Source organism: Copadichromis virginalis, linkage group LG1 (genome assembly GCF_057382275.1).
Source record: "Copadichromis virginalis isolate Kocher_CV1m ecotype Utaka linkage group LG1, C_Virginalis_male_GT1.1, whole genome shotgun sequence".
Classification (NCBI taxonomy): Eukaryota; Metazoa; Chordata; class Actinopteri; order Cichliformes; family Cichlidae; genus Copadichromis; species Copadichromis virginalis.
In genome coordinates this window covers 31,113,206-31,127,545 of record NC_140618.1, presented here as the reverse complement: position 1 = coordinate 31,127,545, position 14,340 = coordinate 31,113,206, and the positions used below count along the sequence as shown (strand labels likewise).

At 42.3% G+C, this 14,340-nt stretch overlaps 1 protein-coding gene across 6 annotated transcripts in view; it reads right to left on the bottom strand.

Annotated features, from left to right (window-relative positions):
* Nucleotides 1–2,473: 2,473 nt before the first annotated feature.
* myo9aa (myosin IXAa) overlaps nt 2,474–14,340 on the bottom strand; it is a 97,560-nt gene continuing 85,693 nt past the window's right edge. For 2 of the 6 annotated variants that reach the window (XM_085459183.1, XM_085459191.1), the window contains exons 25-45: nt 12,666–14,327; nt 12,274–12,373; nt 11,850–12,065; nt 10,867–10,964; nt 10,469–10,605; nt 10,038–10,261; nt 9,778–9,894; nt 9,478–9,666; nt 9,255–9,305; nt 8,996–9,107; nt 7,723–7,784; nt 7,288–7,480; nt 7,044–7,172; nt 6,787–6,892; nt 6,574–6,705; nt 5,466–5,589; nt 5,258–5,305; nt 4,206–4,226; nt 3,853–4,061; nt 3,587–3,729; nt 2,474–3,482 (exon numbers count right to left, since the gene is read on the bottom strand). In XM_085459183.1, coding sequence (XP_085315309.1) covers nt 2,995–3,482; nt 3,587–3,729; nt 3,853–4,061; nt 4,206–4,226; nt 5,258–5,305; nt 5,466–5,589; nt 6,574–6,705; nt 6,787–6,892; nt 7,044–7,172; nt 7,288–7,480; nt 7,723–7,784; nt 8,996–9,107; nt 9,255–9,305; nt 9,478–9,666; nt 9,778–9,894; nt 10,038–10,261; nt 10,469–10,605; nt 10,867–10,964; nt 11,850–12,065; nt 12,274–12,373; nt 12,666–14,327 — 4,561 coding nt within the window. In that variant the 3' untranslated portion in view covers nt 2,474–2,994. The remainder of the gene's footprint in view (nt 3,483–3,586; nt 3,730–3,852; nt 4,062–4,205; nt 4,227–5,257; nt 5,306–5,465; nt 5,590–6,573; nt 6,706–6,786; nt 6,893–7,043; nt 7,173–7,287; nt 7,481–7,722; nt 7,785–8,995; nt 9,108–9,254; nt 9,306–9,477; nt 9,667–9,777; nt 9,895–10,037; nt 10,262–10,468; nt 10,606–10,866; nt 10,965–11,849; nt 12,066–12,273; nt 12,374–12,665; nt 14,328–14,340) is intronic. The other 4 variants (XM_085459199.1, XM_085459205.1, XM_085459219.1 and 1 more) reach the window with 4 other exon arrangements.

Below are 14,340 nucleotides of genomic sequence, written 5' to 3'. Positions count from 1 at the left end.
AGGCCCCTGCAGGGATGGAGCACCATTTTTCTGACAGATATTTCCTCATTTACAGTTTAATGGTGACAGTCCCCCTGTTTGTGTCATACTTGTGTGAACATCATGGTCACCAGATGTTCCCTGTTGATCATCTCAGTCTTCCATCCTATTTACTTATCTCTTTCCCACAGATTTATTGTAGATGACACTTTAGTCATTGCATCCTTCACAAACAGCCAGTTTATATTTAACTCAATCTGCCTTCTTTCAAAGGCTCTCCATTCTTTCTTCTTGATAGAATTTGTTTTTAATTCCACAGAGCAGACTGGCTGTTAATTAGACCATACAGCGTTCCTGTGTGGAAGTATCTGTACTTTCCACTCATTTATATAGCTCTGAAATGTGTCACCCAACTATCACAAAAAAAGCCTGTAAAAAAAAAAAAGAAGCCATTTTTGCCTTTTGCTTGCAGTGACAAATGGCAAGTACAATAAACAGACAGAATCATACCCCTTAATCTTTGAAATCAAGCTTTCTGTCCCATTGGCACAGGTGTATAAAACCCAGCACCTAGCCATGCAGCCTGTCTTTACAAACTTGTTGTTCTAAAGAGCTCGCTGAATGTGAGTGTTGAGCTGTAATAGGATTCTAACATGTTTGTTTAATGCCTGCTTAGAGAGGCAAGGTCTTTACAGTATAAAGAATTTTGAGGCAACTGTTGTGATTTGGTGCTTTATAAATACAACTGAATTGACTATCCCATGATCTTCTGTAAGTGATGTCTTTACAAAGTGGAAGTGTTTAGGAGTCACACCAACTCATTAATGAAGTGCAGACCAGGTAAAAATCACAGCTTGATCACTGAATGCTGAAGTGCATGGTGTGTAAATTCGCCAACGCTTTGCTGACTCAGGAGCTCCAGACCTTCTGGCATTAACATCAGCACAGAAACTTTGGGCTGGTAGCTTCGTGGCATGGGTTTCCATGGCCGAGCGGGAGTAATATATGAGTGGCTCACTTTTGTGCAAGTGCATCAAGAAATGGTAAAATGCTGTGCAACAATACAAGCAGAAGAGAATCAGAAATATGATAATAAATTAGTAATATTAGTGGTGGAGGTGGTAGAGAAGGTCAACTAATAATTAGAAGGTTGGTGCTTCGATCCCTGGCTGCTCCAGTCTATATGCCAAAGTGTCCTCGGGCCAGACGTTGAATCTCCAAGTTGCTTCTAATCTAGTCACCAGACAGTGAATGTTACGGTAGATAGTGCTAGTGCTAATATTAGTGTTTGAGTGAATAAGACCTGTATTAAGCCTTTTGTGTGCTTAAGTAGAAAAGCGCTATATATGAACCAGTCCAATTAGCATTTTGTAACAGAATAGTAATATTGCAGACATTATGGATTACAACAGCCAAATACTGTGTGCATTCAAGGATTTTATATTGTTTGTTAGTCTAAACCTGCTAATTGTTCTGGTTTGGATCACATTGTTTTTGCACAGTTAATCCAATCTAACTACCCCTAACTACCTAATGTCAAATTCCCCTACTGGCTCATGCACAACTTGGAATTTCTTTGTCTTTTTCATAGAACACAGTTTGACATGCCACACTGAGGGAAAAAGCAGAATAAAATTATAGATGGCTGGATAGCAGTAGCTCCTTCAGTTTCAGGGTCATTATATAGCGCGTGGCTGACTCACTATCATGAATAATTAGCAGTGGGACTCTAAAGGTGCCCCTGTTAGCATTATTGTTATTAAAATGAGTAATTCCCTATTTTAAACACAGGCCTAAAGAAAAGAATTGCACTTATGCAGTTGGACATTTTCAACTAAAACATACACACATTAATAATGACAAGACACAATGATTTTATGTTCTTGCATGGTTGCTATTGAGCAAATGCTTAAGAGACAGAAGAGAATGGCTTTGGGAGTGGGTAATAATGGATTTCAAGAATAGAATGGCATTTGTTCTCTATACTGTACATATGACCTGTACTGTACATAACAGTTGTATGGCTGTTAAGCGGTGAATGCAGGAATTTTATCACAGATTCCAACATTCCTAAAGAGCTGGGATCCCCTTGGCTGGAATACACACCAGCTGACTTGGTCCCTTTGATGGCTGTATTTCCCTTGTAAGGGGAAAAGAAAAAAAAAAAAAAGCAGCACAAACTTAAAACACATTAAGTGGGTTTTTTTCTTTTCTGTCTCACACAAACCTACAGTCACGCATGAGCTCTCGGCACATGTACACAACAGAAGTGTGGGATCCACTGCCCAAGCCCAAACATCTCTGTTCAAGAATCTCAATTTTAAAAAACCAAAAAAACCAAAAAAACAAGATAAATATTTGACTTCAACTACCCAGCAGAGGCTGGTGTTCCGGCTTTGTACAGTATTTATACCTGTATATTATATGCTATAAAGAATTTCTGTGACATTAAAAATTTTAAATAAGGGAAAAATTATTTTGTAATAACAAAGCATCCGCTGCTTACATTTATTGTAAACTCATAAAGCAGCCTATAGTCGTGAGCTTTAAGTTCACTGTAACATCTGCGACGCCTGATGGTGCCCGATTTGTTTTTCTTCTCAATTTCTGTAGTACACTGCTTCAGCTTTCCAGCTCTGTAATATTCCCTGATGCCGTGTTTTCTTCTGCATATTCCAACATTCCCTTTTCTCTGTCCTCCTGCTCAGTTTGTCTCCTCTTGGCGCCGAGTAAAGAGTTGCCAAGACACTGTGAGAGCACGATTGGCAGTTTCATCCACAGAAGAGTCCATCTACTGATTCTTGTTTCTCTTCCAGACAATTCTCCTCCCCGCCTCAGGAGGGGGAAACACTGTACACAGCACTTGGGGAAATTTCTTTGCAGATTTTAAGAATGAAAGGCTAAGCAAGAGTGGTTTGAGGAGTGGAGATCAGTTGCCAGTTTGTCACCTCCCATTGGGAACATGTATGCCTGGCAGGAAGTTGGATAGGGATCGCTTTGGTGTCTCATTGTCCTTCATACCATGAATTCATTACTTCCATATACTACCACAGGCTGTGGCATGTCTGAAGGGTCCCTGCCATGACCACCACCTTCTCTGGAGGGCGTTGGGGCAGTATGTTTGGCTCCCTTAAGTTTCTGCTTACCCTTATCTGGATTGTAAGTGCCTCGGCTGGTAAACTGGGGCCTTTCATCATAAATCACTTCCTGATCTCCGGTAGAGCTGTTGTCTAAGCTGTAGGATGGGGAGGCTATGGGTGGAGTCAGACTCTCGGCCTGTGATGGACCCGAGCTGACACCAGAAGACTTGGACTGGAAACGAAAGCGCCGGGTGGAAGAAGAAGACGATGAAGGATGGAAATGTGATGAGGAGGAGTACGAGGACCCGGTGAAACACGAGTCTACAGAATCCAGAGACGCAGGTTGGCGGCGGAGAACTCTGCGTCGGGGGCTCTTCCCGTCAGATTTCAGAGTCCAGGGCAATGTCAACAAAGGACCTCTCTCTGGAGAAACCCCCACCCAAAAAATGCAAAGAGGTCAATATTTTTTATATGCACACGAAGAATTGTGAATGATAAGGCAGTTTAGAATGATCAGTATGGCATACCAGAGAAGTCAGAAATGGTCTCTTCAGAGTCCACATTAAGGTTTTCAGAGCTGTCAGCTGTACCGATGGAGGCCTCAGACTCCAGGGTCTCATCATCTGATGCTCGTGGCTCCAGAGACAGCATCTCAAAGGTCAACTCCTCCCTGTAGAGACAAGCATCATCCAGAAAAACAAATGAGCTGCGCACAAGTGATGACACACAGCTGGCATCAATGCAACACACAAGCCAGATAATTCAACATTTAAAGCACAGTGAGAATGTTTACTTCTCTTTCTGAAGGCTTTCAATTTCCTCTGTTAGCACCCTCTCTTCCTGCTGCATGGCTGCCTGCTGATGCTCCGGGATGTCAGGTAACGACTCCGCTCCCTCTTCACCGCCGCTCTCTTCTATGGCAGCGTCAGCCATAGGCTGCAGCCGCGGACTAACAGGAGGTGAAGGTATGTGGTAGCTTGGTCGCTGGGAGCGACCTTTTCCCTGAGGAGCAAATCAAGAGTGGACTTTTAATTTTTTAAAATGTTGGTTATCATAAAATGTAAACGCTGTTATATACATTGCAGCTCTTGACTCACACATGCATTGACCAATCAAACCCAGACACAGTTTATGAACAAACTTTACCTTTTTGGCTGCATCTGGTTGCTTTGAGCAAAAGTAATAAGAATCAAAATATCAGCAGTGCCAGGTTCAAAATGGTCGAGCTTAATGTGCAGAAATAATCTGGTAATTCTAGTGACTGAGTGATAGCTACACTTCAGGAGGACACCATCTTGCACTTCTTTAAAGTTGCAACAATATTACTAATTGCATTATACCAGGGGTGTCAAAGCCTGCAGCCTGTGTGCAGGATCCAGTCCACAGAAAGGTTCAATCTCACCCTGTGCATAGATACTGAGAAGGAGTGGAAGGTTTTTCTTTGGACCTACTGTATTTGGCCCCGGGAGGCATTGTGTTGGAAATTGTTAAGAATGAATCACATCATGAGTGGCTATCCAAACTGTGCAAATTCAATCTAAACCAGTATCCTGAATCATCGGTTTTACAGCCTTCAACCTTGGGATCATGAGTTATTTTATTTTCAGTTTCACAAAGAAACTGACCCACAATGTGCTAATTGCTATTTGTTGTATTACACTAAAGCCGGACTGACATTTTATAAATGGAAAAAAAAAAATCACATGTGAGTGAGTTCTTTTATTTTAATAGGTTATACAATGGTCAGCATGTGTTCAAATTTCCTGAACATGGTTCATTAACTAAAATGACTCTGACACCCCTGCGTTACACTAAAATGGCACTTCGTTGGGGAATGAAAGTCTTCCAACCCATCGAAGAAGAGAAGCCAGAAGAAAAACACAATGATGACCTATGTCCACAATTTATGTAGACAGTTTCCTAAAAAGCCTTTATGCTGAATGCCCTGAAAACATTCTATTAACATACAGCGATAAAGTAAATCTAATTATGAGATTTAATTGCATCCACATGAGATGGTAATAGAACACAATATGGCAAGAAGAACAACAACAAAACAGACTCAGTGCCGTGATGACTCGTGCTTGATGGATGGATGACAGATGTTTATATCTCAACATATACTGGATACAGTGTTCTGTACACCACAACACTGGATGATTCTTTGGGGATGCAAACCATGGTGTGCGTTTACATACCGTAATGTGTGCTATGCACATAAATCTAACAGCTATTAGTACTGGTCTCTGGGTAAAGGAAAAGACATGTTAGGGAGGAGAGAAGCAGGTTATAAAGGAGGAAATCATGGCAGGTCAAGCAGTGAAGGAGTAAAGGTTAGGTAGATTTACAGTAGTAATGAGTCATTTCTCTGATAACTGTGGGCCTGGTCATGCTGATTGAGCTTACCATTGACCGTCGGATATGCGTCAGTTTGGACTTGGCTTTATTCTCAGCAAACTCCAGAGTGCTGATGTCCTTTAGTCTCACTTTGTACTTATTCATCTGTTCACAGATAATAAGTTCTACGCACCTATGAAGAGGCAGCAAGAGACAAACTTCAGTTACTGGAAATTTCAAACAGTGCTGCAAAACGATAACTTCATATAAAAAGGTATATAACATTCCTCTCCATGCAGTTTTTTTCCCCCATACGGTACAATATATGGCATTTCTCTTCGCTTGGGTTACTGATTTCTATGGTTTTCTGTCAAGAAAGTAAATTAAATCTCTCAAGCCACTAACTCTATCCACCATTAGCGAAGAAATCTGCAGCAAAGCAGGCCAAACGCAATTCAAATCAATCCAACTTTATTTATATATTATTATATATATTTATATAGTATTAAACTATAACTCATTTCCAAATACACATATATCAAAGCAAACATTTGGAGACAGCACTGAGGAAAAACAGACTGTATTGAACTGATATGAAGCAACAATGCTGTTCTGTTACTAAGTAATGACTAAAATCACCACAGCTGACCTCTGTTCTGACTGCTTGTTCCTTTGTAACCTTCCCCACTTTCTTCTCTCATCAGTACTGGAGCCAGACTATTTTTATATATATTATTTATATTCTAAATAAAACTGATTCTTCAGTTTTATCAATCAATCATTCTTATTAAGACCATAAGAAAAAAGGAATCTGGAATGTTTACAAACTTTATTCTTTTCATTAATGCTGTTATTTAAATGGGTGGTTATGCTATTAAAATGTGTGTCAATGGCCAAAACTCCGCTTCTGAGTATGTGTTGATCCCCCTCAGAGGCTTTGTTATTGTTTGTGTGGTACAGCCAGGTGTGGTCTATAATGGAAATGGCCACCCTTGGCCACCCATTGGGTCCACAGCTGCGTCCCAGTCATAGAAAGGGATACCAGTGTGGTTTTTCATGCTTAACTTTACTGTTCCGATATGAAACAGATTAAGTCAACATCAGTTTTCCTTTACCAAGATCTATTACCTTAGACAAAGGCAGTGAATTGTTTGACAGACATTAGACATAGCCTTACGCTGTTGTCTTGTTGATGTCCTGGACGCTCTGCAGTGGGTCAGTGGTGTCAGGACAGCGAAGGATGCAAGGAGCAAAAACTATAGCCAAGGCATTAGGTGACATACGGTTTGTCTCCTCTTCCAAAGCAATCCTAAAAGAATGAATTCTGCGTTTTACTTGTCTATCAAGAAGGAACTAAATCATCTTCACATATTAAGGAAAAAACTGTTACCTGACGAGATGAAATATGAGGCGTTCCAGAGTGTTTAGATGAGTTCTGCTTAGCTGGTCAATAACTGAATACACACCTCTGGTCATTTCCTTTTTATCCTGCAAACCTGTGAATTAATATCCCACACAAGAACTCACTTTTTACTATTGCAGCAAACCAATACACATACATTCTGATGTCTGCAGAATATGTGTGGCCAAATTCTCAAGTGCAATTCAACTGAACCACAGCAATAGTCGGCATATGCGACCACTCACCCATGACACGTATGAATTCGTCATACAGCTCAAATGTCATCAGAGGATTAGGCAGGTCTCTCAGCCACTGCTTGAAAACACTAGCAATAACGTGGATGTTGTAGTCGTCCAGATTCATGTTCTCCACATCTGTGGGACCACAAAGACAATGCAGACACAAAACGCAGACACTGAGTAATTGCAAGCAGCTTTTTAAAACCAGCTAGCACCGTTCACCTGCTCACTGAGTTGCAGCCAAGTTTACCTGTATCAAGTCCCAGCTTGAGCTCCTTAATTTTATTGGTGGAACCAGATTTGCGGTAAATTCCCTCAGTGTAGAGGCCGTGCATCTCAATGTAGTTGATAAGCTTCTCCACTACCAGAGGCACTGTTCTCTCATCGTTAGTCAGGCGAGAAACTTCTACTCCAAACTGTCTGGAGGACAGCTCTGGATCGAACTATTCAGACACAACCATAATATGCTCTTATAAAAACACACATATGACACATGCCTTCACACCATTCAGAGTTCATCCAAAACTAATGTTATAGTTTAAATATCATTAATTCAGCAAACTAAGTACAGTCTTTAACAATTTTCATAAGATCAAAAAGTAGAAATAACACTAACTACTGTACATAAACCCACAATTACTGTCATGGGACATCACTGCGACGGTGCACAATATGGCCGACTCACCTTCTTACTGCATTTGGTGGTCGTCTTCTGGCAGCACTTTCTGTGGCAGGCATACCGGCACACTGGATAGACACAGCCATAGAGATCAAAAACATCATTTCCATTATCCACAGAAAGACAGTGCCTCCTCATTATTCAGCAGAAGTTGTAAGAAAAGGTTAAAAAAAACATAAAAAATTCAGCACATGAGAAGCCAAAGCAGTGTTGGCTGGCACGAAGAAAACATCCTGTGTGACTAAAGGGCAAAATTGTGTGGAGAAATCTCTGGAGACACGGAGCCGCAGACCCCATGAGTCCAGTTGAAAACAATCTGATTAGGGCCGAGGAGGGAGAGAAGGGAGGGGCTCTATCTCTGAGGCCAGACTGAGCACAGCTCGGCCAGAGAAGGGGTGTGTGTGTGTGTGTGTGTGTGTGTGTGTGTGTGTGTGTGTGTGTGTGTGTGTGTGTGTGTGTGTCCGCGCAAAACTTCATGTGAACATCCACGTGAAGCACAGATGTGTGTCTGTGCGCATTTGCGGTCATGAAAAAGTTAATTCTTTTATATCATATTAATTAAATTAGTTGGATTATGTAACTGATACTCTGGCATTCCCATTGCTATCTTGACCTATCTGGTTTGCATAGTCACAGGAACTTGATTACTTTTGGGGGGAAGCAAGCTCACATAAGCAATTAAAGGTTTACGTTTATGTGTAGAATGAAGGTCATGGTTAGGCTGAGGCCAAGTCTCTATGAAACATATAAAAGTGAAAGTCTAATGCCCTCTGCTATGGAACCAACAGTATGTGTGTCCGTGTATGGAGCACACTGACATCAGTGTTAAGGACATTTCAATTATTTGGTCTTTCCACCACTCTGGGAATTTTTAGTCTTTAACTTCACTCAGCAAGAACCTCGGACAACCTCAACAAGCTCGACTTTATCTGCACCGTTTCCATCAGAGGATGTTTTAAAGGAGTAAATCTGGGATTTGCTTCATTATGGTTCAGTTAACTATTAAAAGTGTTATAATTAGTTCATTTTAAAACTACTGATGTTCCTCCATCAGAGGGACTACTCTTCATGTGACAATGCAAATTACAGCATCACATATATTTTAAGGTTGACAAAGCAGCACATCCAGGATTAAAACCTTTTTTTGATTATTAATTTTTTGTCACAAACATTTTTGTGCTAGCACGCTCCACATTCAGTGGCCTTCGAAGCGTCCACTTTTCCTGGCTGTATTACACTCAGGTGTTCTTTAGCTGTGACACTGTGCGTGCATACTCACATTTGCACACACAGGCCCGGTCCATCATCCAGATGAGCGACGAGCAATATTCACAGTATGTGGGGATGCTGTACTGGGTGGACTTGAAGATGTGGCCGTTATGCTCCTCCACCTGCAGGGGGCAGCAGAGCACAGGTTCATTTGGTTTGCTTTCATATATTTTATATTGTTTGAGTGCACTTTTTTCTGATTACATCACTATTTTTTGCAATGATTGTGAGCATGCCCTTAATGTTGACGAGGATAAAGGCAAATTTACATTGTCTGTGTCCTTCTTCCTTCGTTTCTTGCGTTCAGGTTTTGGCAATGGCTGCAGTTAAAAAAAAAGAAAGAAAAAGACAAATGATAATAAGAGATATTTTACTTCTTATTATATTTCATTATCAATAAATAGCACCCAGTAGTTTTTTGTAAATATAAATTATTTGTGTGCCTATCAGAGTTGTGTCTATTCACCTGTACAGTGAGAAGAGTGTCATTACCTTACTGAGTGCACAGTGTGCAGGTTTGTACTCAATCATGAACTCGTCCAGGAAAATCTTAAAGGTGTTCCCCCACACTTTGACAGGAGACTCCCTCCAGTCCCTCTGCTCCTGTCGCATTATCTTCTCCAAGATTTGCTCAAACAGTGCATGAAGGTCTTTGTAGCGGATACTCTTACCATCATCCATCTAGGGAGGAGTCACAGGAAGAGTGCAGTATTTATCTTTCTAGTCTGGGAACACGTGACTTTTCAGTTTGAATGGTTATATTCAAATATAAAAAGCCTTCAGAGGACTTACTGCGAGTGCTGTGGAGTAGGAGTTGAAGATATTAAGACGAAATTCCTTCAGAGCCTTTTTAAACACGATGTCCACCAAGGTGTCCTTTTTACTGTCCTCTGCATCCAAGTCGTTGATCTAAAACATGACACCAACATAGCATGATCATAAACGACACTGGACTAATACCTGATGTGCAGTTCAAATATAAAGAATCAAAACTCTGATACTCAAGTTCATCTTCGAGCTCTACGTAATGCAGATGGCATATATTGCTGTACCTTCTTCACAAGGAAGTCGTTCATGCTCCTGTAGTCGCCGATGGAGGTCAGTATCTGCAGCGTGTCATTCTGCCGCTGGGCAGACTCCAGAGCCACGCTGCTGATCTTCACACTACGCCTCCGCTTCACCTTGGGAGATGGCTCCCTGTTCTCTTTCGAGTCTCTAAATGACTGATTTAAGGTCAGATCAGGACTGCATGGCGGTGACATGTTTTCCTGACCTGCTACAAGGAAGAGAACTCCAATCAGTGACGCTTCAGAGGCAACAATATTATTTTTATTCAATATATTTGAAGAACTAATTACATTTATTTAGTAAAAAGCTTTTCAGCATCTATTATCTCCTACTCAACAACTTTCAGTTCTTAAAAGACAAAAAAAATAATAACAGTATATCTGAAATGGATACATTTTACTCTTGGAAATCACACCTTCTCCAAGCAGAGGACCAGTGTCTCCAGTGTCTCCATCCAAGGCCTCAGCCCCACAGATCAGCTTTTCTCTGGAAGTCTTCTTATCCCCGTACTTGCTCTTGCCCCAAAAACGCGGCCCAAGAATCTTACGACTCCTAGTCGAAAGGAAACAGAAGTGACAAGCAAATGAAAAAGTCTCAAAAACCCAAATCATACAAAAACAAAAATCGTGTCAATGACAAGACATGGCTGTATGCAGAAGACTCTTTTCTGAAGGTAATAGCACTCTATGTGATACAATCGATGTGTATATATGTTATTTTGCTCATGTTTTTATATGGTTTTATATAGTTATGCTTTTCTTTTGTGTGCATTTTCCTATTTTTTTGCTAGAAATGCAAAGTTGAAGAGCAAACCTTCCATCTTGTGAATTTTTACGTAGAGAGTCCTCTTTGACCAAATCGCCTGATGACATGGTTTTGTGTAGCTTCTTTTTCTCCTCGGAGCTTGCAGGCTGAAACAACATCGGGACAGGTAACATTTTAAGACAAAATGGCAAAATGAGAAGAAGAAAAAAAGAGATTCCATTTCTTCAAGTATGATTATGAGCTGAAGGCAAAAATGAGCCACTAGATGGCAGCACCACATCACTGGTGCTGCACTGGCTGAAATTACATTTTGCCAAACATGATGTAAAAAAGGTATAACACAAATACTAAAGCACAAGGCTTGTAATATAGAGTTGAAAACAAATGATACAGTTCAGTTTTTTTGTAGTTGAGGAGAATAAGAGTTTAAGTGATGGGAAGAAAAAAAAAATCAAGACCAAATTTTTCTTTTATGATTTTCAAGGTTTGGCTAGTGGCTGGTGTTATCTGCTAAGAGAAAGAAGAATCAGGTGACATGCAAATCTTACTACCAAGGAAGGAACTGTGAGAGAAAATGAAGCCAAATTATGTTAGAAAAGCATCTATGTTAAAAAGCTTCATGTTTCAGGAAGAACACGTTTCAAAAGGTCTCCTGCATCGTGATGCATAAATCCAGATTCACACTCACTGCTGATTTCTAGAGCGGTTATCAAATGTAGTAGTAGATTCAAAGTTGTGATGTGCTTAAATTCACGTCTTTAAAAGCTGACATGAATATTACACATTACCCCAAACATAAAATCCAAAATGATCTCAAGGCAGGTATTCCAATATGCCTTTGAAATACCTGCCAGAAAACTTGTTAATTTTTTTAAAAACTTATTATTGAGAAAAGAGAAATTTATTGGAGCTCATATTGATTCAGAGGTGTGATGCAGACCTATGCTCTCTCTGCTGAGTGGGTTAGAAAGAGAAGCCACGCTTATAAGAACTTAGAGAGGGCCACTTGTGGCTTGGATGGCGCCTGTTACCATGTCTGAGTCACTGAAACAGGACTCTCTTAGGCATGTCTCCGTGGAGCTCTGTTTGGAGTGGGGTAGAGTGTAATGACGGGGGCTGTGGAGGCTGTCGCCATCATAGTCCTCCTCGTCTGAATCGCCCCCAACTGAGAGAAAGGGGGTGCGGGTGAGGAAGTCGGAGCGGGTCCGTGCCATTCTGGCTTTCTTTTTTTGGCCCGCTCTGCCAACCTGGAGTTTACCAGAAGTGATAACAGCATGTTTTAATGGAGCCTTTAATAACCTGAGCTTCAGTGCATCGTGGTCCTCATGTTGGTGTACTGCGCTATGCTTAGCTGAGCTATCCTGCCAAGATTCATTCGTTCACAATACAAAACTGCACTCCTGAAAATATGCAAACACACGTCAAACAAAATGCTCATTTTAAAAAATTGCTTACATCCCGCGCTTTTGTTCCCTTAGACGATTTGGGCACAGACGTTGGTTCCTCTTTGGAGATGGCAGCTTGTGTGTCTTTAGTGACAGTATCAGTGGCAAACCTGATGGGAAAAAACATAAGCACAGAAAATTTCATCAATGTAGTGAATCTATTAAGTAATAAGCATGAACAAATGTGTCATGCTTATTGCTTAATAGAGGTAGAGAACTCCAGAGTATGGAAGAAAAATTAAAGACACTCTTCTGTTACTTCGGAGTCATTTGAAACATCCCAAAATGTATGTTTATTTGGAGAAACGAGACAAGCTCTGTGAAAAGTCCCAGCCTCCACCTCAAATCTGCTATTGTAGTACAAAAAATAAAAATGCATAAATAGTTTAATTTGGTACTCACTTTGCAAATGTCACTTTGTCATTTGGAGAGAAGAAGATGCTGCCAGGCTTATCTCTCATACCAACAGCAGTGCCTTGATCGCTTGGTGGCTTCTTGGCAGTTGCTCTCTCTTTAATTCCTCCCCTGTCTCTGGACTCTAGTGTGAGTTTGGGTGCCCAGCCCTCGGGAACTGGCTTATTCTCCATGTGAATTTTTGTAGGAGGAGAAGCAGGTGGTGGAGGCTGCTGGGGTTGAGGAACAGTGGAGTCTGACAGCGTCCTGGTATGAGGAACCTCCCCTGCTGCTCTCTGAACCAGCACCGAAATGGGTCTGAGGGGCTTCCTGGAGGCTGCGGTTCCACTGACATCTTGTCCGCTCTGTCGACTCTGCTCTATCTTGAGCAGAGCCTCGTCTTTTTGTTTCTCAAACATATCTCTTTCATACTGAGCGAAGTAGAGACGCTGCTTCTCCAGCACTTCTTTCTGACGTCTTATCTGCTCCATCATCTCCTTTTCATTCTGCTGCTGCTGATTACGCTGCCTTTCCTCCTTCTCCTCGTTCAGGCGCACCAGCTTCTCTATGACAGCCTGGTCCGCTTGAGGCACTGAGGTGGGAGCAGGGACGGCAGGTCTGTCTGGTTTCTTTGATGCAGGTGTTAAGTCGCCCGTCTGGGCTGTAGAATCTCGAACTTCTACAGAGGGGCGGACAGCGTTACTCAGCTCCTCACTTAGTGGTATTTCTTTCTGCATACTGATGACCACCACCACTGGGCGCCGTGTTGACTCTCTTCTGTTGATGACTGATGTGGCTGTGGAGACGGCTGCATCTTTGCTTTGTTGAGATTCTGCAGCAGAATGGGAGATTACTGCGCTGCCCTCACCAGCAGGGACATAAAAGGTTGGGAGGTAGTCGACTTTGGGCGGATCTACATGGGCGGGGTCCGTTTTGATCGGGCTGCCTTGGTGGGCAACAGTATCAGAAAGCTCTGTCCTGTATGGTTCCGCTGGCTTGGGGCTTGTTGAAACAACATCCACCTTAGGGTCTGAAACTGGAGAAACTGGCGGGAGAGGGGAGAAGGGGTCCTCAATGTCTGTCACCTCTTCTCTGGCCTTTGGTGGCTCCTCATCCATCATGAGAAGCTCAAAGCTGCCTTTGGAGCTCTGGCTGTCAGGTGTGCCTTGGGGTGAAAGCAGAGGTGGGCTTGCAGGAGGCACCAGCTCAAGAGACCAGCGCCGGTCTTCGCACGGGGACGCTGCTCCGCCGCTATTTGCCCGCACTTTGAGAAGCTCCAGGCTGAACTGGGCCTGCTCCAACTCTCTCATCCGCCGGCTCTCTCTCTTGGCCCGGGTGGTTCTCTGGCTAGGTTCATCTGCAGTCCTAGCCCTTTCTCGCACCGTCACAGAGGGTGCTGGTACTGAAGTTGCTGCTTCAGTTTGTGTTTTGGAGGGGCTCTCTTTTGTCGCAGCATCTTCTCCTCCTGCCTCCTTAACCACCTCCTGGAGGCTCTTTTCTCGTTGTTCGTAGGAACGATCCTCCCAAGTGCTGAGGTCCAGTCCCATAATTATTTCTTGTGGCTCCTCCTCCTCGTCTTGCGAGAGGCTCACCTGGCCATTCTGGAGCTGAAGGAGCTGTTCCTGCTGCTCCCTTTTCGCCCTGAGTTTCTGCTCTCTTAGTTTCTTGAAGCTGACAATCAGGA